This window comes from Nerophis ophidion, linkage group LG25 (assembly GCF_033978795.1).
Source record: "Nerophis ophidion isolate RoL-2023_Sa linkage group LG25, RoL_Noph_v1.0, whole genome shotgun sequence".
Classification (NCBI taxonomy): Eukaryota; Metazoa; Chordata; class Actinopteri; order Syngnathiformes; family Syngnathidae; genus Nerophis; species Nerophis ophidion.
In genome coordinates, this window is record NC_084635.1 from 41,093,659 (window position 1) to 41,102,523 (window position 8,865).

General features: G+C 36.0%; 1 protein-coding gene across 1 annotated transcript in view; it reads right to left on the minus strand.

The window, feature by feature from the left end:
• The window catches only part of ap1s2 (adaptor related protein complex 1 subunit sigma 2), an 11,649-nt gene extending 5,277 nt beyond the window's left edge, over positions 1-6,372 (minus strand). Inside the window, exons 1-4 of the mRNA XM_061887431.1 lie at positions 6,212-6,372; positions 2,350-2,528; positions 1,972-2,080; positions 1,779-1,916 (exon numbers count right to left, since the gene is read on the minus strand). Of these exons, the coding sequence (XP_061743415.1) occupies positions 1,779-1,916; positions 1,972-2,080; positions 2,350-2,528 (426 nt within the window). The 5' untranslated portion in view covers positions 6,212-6,372. The remainder of the gene's footprint in view (positions 1-1,778; positions 1,917-1,971; positions 2,081-2,349; positions 2,529-6,211) is intronic.
• Positions 6,373-8,865: the final 2,493 nt, after the last annotated feature.

Consider the following 8,865-nt stretch of genomic DNA (forward strand, 5'->3'; position numbering starts at 1 on the left):
AATCTGTGGAGTAATTTTAGACAAAACTGTGGAGTACTTTTAGACAGAACTGTGTAGTACTTTTAGACAAAACTGTGTAGTACTTTTAGGCAAAACTGTGGAGTAATTTTAGACAACTTTGTAGTACTTTTAGACAAAACTGTGGAGTACTTTGAGACAAAACTGGAGTACTTTTAGACAAAACTGTGGAGTAATTTTAGACAACATTGTAGTACTTTTAGACAAAACTGTGGAGTACTTTTAGACAAATCTGTGTAGTACTTTTAGACAAAACTGGAGTACTTTTGGACAAAACTGGGGAGTACTTTTAGGCAAATCTGTGGAGTAATTTTAGACAAAACTGTGGAGTACTTTGAGACAAAACTGAAGTACTTTTAGACAAAACTGTGGAGTACTTTTAGGCAAAACTGTGGAGTACTTTTAGACAGAACTGTGTAGTACTTTTAGGCAAAACTGTGGAGTAATTTTAGACAACTTTGCAGTACTTTTAGACAAAACTGTGGAGTACTTTTAGACAAATCTGTGTAGTACTTTTAGACAAAACTGTGGAGTACTTTGAGACAAAACTGAAGTACTTTTAGACAAAACTGTGGAGTACTTTTAGGCAAAACTGTGGAGTACTTTTAGACAGAACTGTGTAGTACTTTTAGGCAAAACTGTGGAGTAATTTTAGACAACTGTAGTACTTTTAGACAAAACTGTGGAGTACTTTGAGACAAAACTGGAGTACTTTTAGACAGAACTGTGTAGTACTTTTAGGCAAAACTGTGGAGTAATTTTAGACAACTTTGTAGTACTTTTAGACAAAACTGTGGAGTACTTTGAGACAAAACTCGAGTACTTTTAGACAAAACTGGAGTACTTTTAGACAGAACTGTGTAATACTTTTAGGCAAGACTGTGGAGTAATTTTAGACAAAACTTTGAAGTACTTTTAGACAAAACTGTGGAGTACTTTGAGACAAAACTGGACTACTTTTAGACAAAACTGTGGAGTACTTTTACACAAATCTGTGGAGTACTTTTAGGCAAAACTGTAGAGTACTTTTTGACAAAACTTTGTAGTACTTTTAGACAAAACCGGAGTACTTTTAGAAAAACCTTTTTAGTACTTTTAGACAAAACTGTGGCGTACTTTCAGACCAAACTTTGGATTACTTTTAGACAAAACTGTGGAGTACTTTTAGACAAAACTGAGGAGTACTTTTAGGCAAAACTGTAGAGTACTTTTAGACAAAACTGTAGAGTACTTTTAGACAAAACTGTAGAGTACTTTTAGACAAAACTGAAGAGTACTTTTAGACAAAACTGTGGAGTACTTTTACACAAAACTGGCGTACTTTCAGACCAAACTTTGGATTACTTTTAGACAAAACTGTGGAGTACTTTTAGACAAAACTGTAGAGTACTTTTAGACAAAACTGAAGAGTACTTTTAGACAAAACTGTGGCGTACTTTCAGACCAAACTTTGGAGTACTTTTAGACAAAACTGAAGAGTACTTTTAGACAAAAGTGTGGCGTACTTTCAGACCAAACTTTGGAGTACTTTTAGACAAAACTGTGGGGTACTTTTAGACAAAACTGAAGAGTACTTTTAGACAAAAGTGTAGAGTACTTTTAGACAAAACTTTAGAGTATCCTTACACCAAAGTGGAGTATTTTTAGACAAACGTGTAGTACTGTTAGACAAAAGTGTATTATTTTTAGACAATGGTGTAGTACTTTTAGACAAGAGTGGAGTACTTTTGTGCTAAATGTTAGTGTGTAGGCTGCCTTACCTCCTGCAGCAGGTCGGCTTGTTCTATGGCCTTCAGCACATTTTTCTTGGAGGTTTCCTGGGCTTCTCCACCCAGCAGGAACTCATCCAGGATGAAGTAGGCCTTCTCGAAGTTGAAGATGATATCCAGCTCACACACCTGCAAGCAGTCAGGTGAGCAAGTACTTCCTGTGGCCAACAGTAGTACTACTCACGCTGCCAAAGTACTTGTCCAACAGCTCCACGTATCGATGGATGATCTCCAAGGTGATCAGCTCGTTGTCCTGATCCTCCACTGCACAGCAGAAGTACAAGCTGGCGTATCTGGAACACATCACACGTCACGGTGAGTGTGGGGCACACTCACTAGCTGTATCGACTCTGTGTTCATGGTGCAGGCAGGAGTGTACTACGTCATCTAGGCACACAAAGCAACCTAACCATAGCGGTCCTCCACATAACCAAACATCTCATTTAGACATGCTATCACTCTTACTGGGGAATTGATAGCAATATTTTTAGGAGTGTACCTACTGTAATGTAGTTCCCACCTCTTGTAAACCATCTTTGTGTGTATCTACTGTAGTTCTCACCTCTTGTACACAATCTTCAGGTCTCTCCACTCCAAGAAGCTGCACATCTTGGGCTTCCTGGCCAGGATGGTCTGGACCAGGTCCCTGGAGATCTTCTTCCTCTCCTTGTCAGAAAGAGGTACATACCACTTCTGCAGGCGCAGCTTGCCTTGGCGGCTGAACAGCAGCATGAACTGCATCTGAATAATTATAATAACATGTTCATCATGCATCTGAATAATAATAGTAACATGTTCATCATGCATCTGAATAATAATAACATGTTCATCATACATCTGAATAATAATAGTAACATGTTCATCATGCATCTGAAAAATAATAACATGTTCATCATGCATCTGAATAATAATAACATGTTCATCATGCATCTGAATAATAATAACATGTTCATCATGCATCTGAATAATAATAACATGTTCATCATGGATCTGAATAATAATAACATGTTCATCATCCATCAGAATAATAATAATAATAACATGTTCATCATGCATCTGAATAATAATAACATGTTCATCATGCCTCTGAATAATAATAACATGTTCATCATGCCTCTGAATAATAATAACATGTTCATCGTGCATCTGAATAATAATAACATGTTCAACATGCATCTAAATAATAATATTTCATCATGCATCTGAATAATAACATGTTCATCATGTATCTGAATAATAACATGTTCAAAATGCATCTGAATAATAATATGTTCATCATGTATTTGAATAATATGTTCATCATGTATTTGAATAATAATAACATGTTCATCATGCCTCTGAATAATAATAACATTTCATCATGCATCTGAATAATAATATGTTCATCATGCATCTGAATAACATGTTCATCATGCATCTGAATAATAACATGTTCAAAATGCATCTGAATAATAATAATAACATGTTCATCATGCATGTGAATAATAATAACATGTTCATCATGCATCTGAATAATAACATGTTCATCATGTATCTGAATAATAATAACATGTTCATCATGTATCTGAATAATAACATGTTCAAAATGCATCTGAATAATAATAACATGTTCATCATGCATCTGAATAATAATAACATGTTCATCATGCATCTGAATAATAATAACATGTTCATCATGCATCTGAATAATAATAACATGTTCATCATGCATCTGAATAATAATAACATGTTCATCATGGATCTGAATAATAATAACATGTTCATCATCCATCAGAATAATAATAATAATAACATGTTCATCATGCATCTGAATAATAATAACATGTTCATCATGCCTCTGAATAATAATAACATGTTCATCATGCCTCTGAATAATAATAACATGTTCATCGTGCATCTGAATAATAATAACATGTTCAACATGCATCTAAATAATAATATTTCATCATGCATCTGAATAATAACATGTTCATCATGTATCTGAATAATAACATGTTCAAAATGCATCTGAATAATAATATGTTCATCATGTATTTGAATAATATGTTCATCATGTATTTGAATAATAATAACATGTTCATCATGCCTCTGAATAATAATAACATTTCATCATGCATCTGAATAATAATATGTTCATCATGCATCTGAATAACATGTTCATCATGCATCTGAATAATAACATGTTCAAAATGCATCTGAATAATAATAATAACATGTTCATCATGCATGTGAATAATAATAACATGTTCATCATGCATCTGAATAATAACATGTTCATCATGCATCTGAATAATAATAACATGTTCATCATGTATCTGAATAATAACATGTTCAAAATGCATCTGAATAATAACATGTTCATCATGTATCTGAATAATAACATGTTCAAAATGCATCTGAATAATAACATGTTCATCATGCATCTGAATAATAATATGTTCAAAATGCATCTGAATAATAACATGTTCATCATGTATCTGAATAATAATAACATGTTCATCATGTATCTGAATAATAACATGTTCATCATGTATCTGAATAATAATAACATGTTCATCATGTATCTGAATAATAACATGTTCAAAATGCATCTGAATAATAATAACATTTCATCATGCATCTGAATAATAATATTTCATCATGCATCTGAATAATAACATGTTCATCATGTATCTGAATAATAACATGTTCAAAATGCATCTGAATAATAATATGTTCATCATGTATTTGAATAATATGTTCATCATGTATTTGAATAATAATAACATGTTCATCATGCCTCTGAATAATAATAACATTTCATCATGCATCTGAATAATAATATTTCATCATGCATCTGAATAATAACATGTTCATCATGTATCTGAATAATAACATGTTCAAAATGCATCTGAATAATAATAATAACATGTTCATCATGCATCTGATTAATAATAATAACATGTTCATCATGCATCTCAATAATAACATGTTCAAAATGCATCTGAATAATAATATGTTCATCATCCATCCATCCATCCATCATCTTCCGCTTATCCGAGGTCGGGTCGCGGGGGCAGCAGCCTAAGCAGGGAAGCCCAGACTTCCCTATCTCCAGCCACTTCGTCTAGCTCTTCCCGGGGGATCCCGAGGCGTTCCCAGGCCAGCCGGGAGACATAGTCTTTCCAACGTGTCCTGGGTCTTCCCCGTGGCCTCCTACCAGCTGGACGTGCCCTAAACACATCCCTAGGGAGGCGTTCGGGTGGCATCCTGACCAGATGCCCGAACCACCTCATCTGGCTCCTCTCGATGTGGAGGAGCAGCGGCTTTACGTTGAGCTCCTCCCGGATGGCAGAGCTTCTCACCCTATCTCTAAGGGAGAGACCCGCCACCCGGCGGAGGAAACTCATTTCGCCCGCTTGTACCCGTGATCTTATCCTTTCGGTCATGACCCAAAGCTCATGACCATAGGTGAGGATGGGAACGTAGATCGACCGGTAAATTGAGAGCTTTGCCTTCCGGCTCAGCTCCTTCTTCACCACAACGGATCGATACAACGTCCGCATTACTGAAGACGCCGCACCGATCCGCCTGTCGATCTCACGATCCACTCTTCCCCCACTCGTGAACAAGACTCCTAGGTACTTGAACTCCTCCACTTGGGGCAGGGTCTCCTCCCCAACCCGGAGATGGCACTCCACCCTTTTCCGGGCGAGAACCATGGACTCGGACTTGGAGGTGCTGATTCTCATTCCGGTCGCTTCACACTCGGCTGCGAACCGATCCAGTGAGAGCTGAAGATCCCGGCCAGATGAAGCCATCAGGACATCATCATGCCTCTGAATAATAATATGTACATCATGCATGTGAATAATAATAACATTTCATCATGCATCTGAATAATAACATGTTCATCATCCATCAGAATAATAATAATAATAACATGTTCATCATGCATGTGAATAATATGTTCATCATGCATGTGAATAATAATAACATGTTCATCATGCATCTGAATAATAATAACATGTTCATCATGCATGTGAATAATAATAACATGTTCATCATGCATGTGAATAATAATAACATGTTCATCATGCATGTGAATAATAATAACATGTTCATCATGCATCTGAATAATAATAACATGTTCATCATGCATCTGAATAATAATAACATGTTCATCATGCATCTGAATAATAACATGTTCATCATGCATCTGAATAATAATATGTTTTGCCATACAGAAAGATAACATCTACAGTTTGTGTAAAATAGAGAGGAGATAATAAAAGATGATATTTTAAGAGATTTGAAAGATGATTTGTGTCATTTTAGCACATTTGTGACTCTTCGCTGCAAAGTTAGCCACTGTGTTGCTAACAAGTGCACAAGACGCTCCAAAACAAGATGTAGATGCAGCCGCACACAAACAAACATGTTACCTTCGGCGTGTTCCCCCAGAGGAAGCTTGAAGACAGCGAAGACTTTTAAAGACAAGAAGAGGTGAAGAAGGTGGAAGACTTAGCGCCTGCTGGAGCTAACTTGCTAACTAGTGATGGCGAGGCAGCCAGCAGACCTGCTCTGCGCTGATTGGACACAACACAGCACAGGCGCCTTGTGATTGGCCAGCACATTCCGTTACGTGACGTCACGCCCTTGGTCTGCGCTGATTGGACACAACACAGCACAGGCGTCTTGTAGATCCTGTTACGTGACGTCACGTTTGGCCACAAATTGTTGTTGTTTTTTTTGCCAGTTTTCTTTCAGTAATCGACATCAATTCGTCCTTTTCCTTGTCATTTGATAGATTTTTGCGTGATCGTGGCATGGAGATGAAAGCTTGTGGTGTTTACGTCCGAAACACATCCGCCTCGCAGAGAGTTTGAGTGCCCCCTGCCGACAGACGCATGCAACTACACCTGTCCTGCACCCGCTCATCAAAGACGTCCTGGCGTTCTTGGTCTTCGCGACACTGTCGCTTTCACTTTCTGCAACCTTTCACCGACCTTGCTTGTTGCCGCTCTTCTTCTACACCCTTGTGACGTCAGCCGGCCTGCACACTTCCGTAAACAACAACAATCTGTTTGTGCAGACGTGGCCATGAGGAGCCGCAGTAATTCTGGAGTGAGGCTGGACGGATATGTCCGCTTGGTGCAGGAGACCATCTTGTGTCACCAGGTGAGTGCCCTGCACCTGCATGTGACGTCATCAACCCTACCGTCTTGGGTCACCAGGTGAGTGCCCTGCACCTGCATGTGACGTCACCTGCTAGCATACACCCGCACTCAGAGAGAAAGTTGCTTTGTGGACAAATCAATATTAGATGATATCTAATACATCACTGACATAATACAACTGTAAACAAGTACAAAGATTGTGTTTGACGTGAAAAACATCAAGCAGGAAAGAATAATACAATCACATTTGATGAAGTGATGAGTGGGGGTTTTATTGTGAGTATTTGGGCTTGTATCCTGTACCAAAACATAGTGGAATCACATGATTGTTTCTTGGTGATGATGGACATGACACAACACTTATAATAATTATAATAAACTACTTAGTGATGATGGACATGACACAACAATAATAATAATAATCATAATAAACTACTTAGTGATGATGGACATGACACAACAATAATAATAATCATAATAAACTACTTAGTAAAGATGGACATGACAACAATAATAATAATCATAATAAACTACTTAGTAAAGATGGACATGACAACAATAATAATAATCATAATAAACTACTTAGTGACGATAGACATGACACAACACTAATAATAATCATAATAAACTACTTAGTGATGATGGACATGACACAACAATAATAATAATCATAATAAACTACTTAGTAAAGATGGACATGACAACAATAATAATAATCATAATAAACTACTTAGTAAAGATGGACATGACAACAATAATAATAATCATAATAAACTACTTAGTGACGATAGACATGACACAACACTAATAATAATCATAATAAACTACTTAGTGATGATGGACATGACACAACACTAATAATAATCATAATAAACTACTTAGTGATGATGGACATGACACAACAATAATAATAATCATAATAAACTACTTAGTGATGATGGACATGACACAACAATAATAATAATCATAATAAACTACTTAGTGATGATGGACATGACACAACAATAATAATACTCATAATATACTACTTAGTAAAGATGGGCATGACAACAATAATAATAATCATAATAAACTACTTAGTGACGATAGACATGACACAACACTAATAATAATCATAATAAACTACTTAGTGAAAATGGACATCACAACAATAATAGTAATCATAATAAACTACTTAGTGATGATGGACATGACACAACAATAATAATCATAATAAACTACTTAGTGATGATGGACATGACAACAATGATAGTAATAATAATGCATCATTTCAAACACACACAATGACTTGTCATGTGATTGTGTTGTTATTATTGTTTGTTTGCAGATGAAGATATTGTATCAGAGTTGTGTTGTGTATATTGTATCAGCGTTGTGTTGTGTATATTGTATCAGCGTTGTGTTGTGTATATTGTATCAGAGTTGTGTTGTGTATATTGTATCAGCGTTGTGTTGTGTATATTGTATCAGAGTTGTGTTGTGTTGTGTATATTGTATCAGAGTTGTGTTGTGTATATTGTATCAGCGTTGTGTTGTGTATATTGTATCAGAGTTATGTTGTGTATATTGTATTAGAGTTGTGTTGTGTATATTGTATTAGAACTGTGTTGTGTATATTGTATCAGAGTTGTGTTGTGTTGTGTATATTGTATCAGAGTTGTGTTGTGTATATTGTATCAGCGTTGTGTTGTGTATATTGTATCAGAGTTATGTTGTGTATATTGTATTAGAGTTGTGTTGTGTATATTGTATTAGAACTGTGTTGTGTATATTGTATCAGAGTTGTGTTGTGTTGGCAGACAGTGTTTGTGTTTGAAAGAAATATGTGTCATGTGTGAAGTGGTGTGAACAGTTGTATCAGTACAAGTCGTATCAGTACAAGTTGTATCAGTACAAGTTGTATCAGTACAAGTTGTATC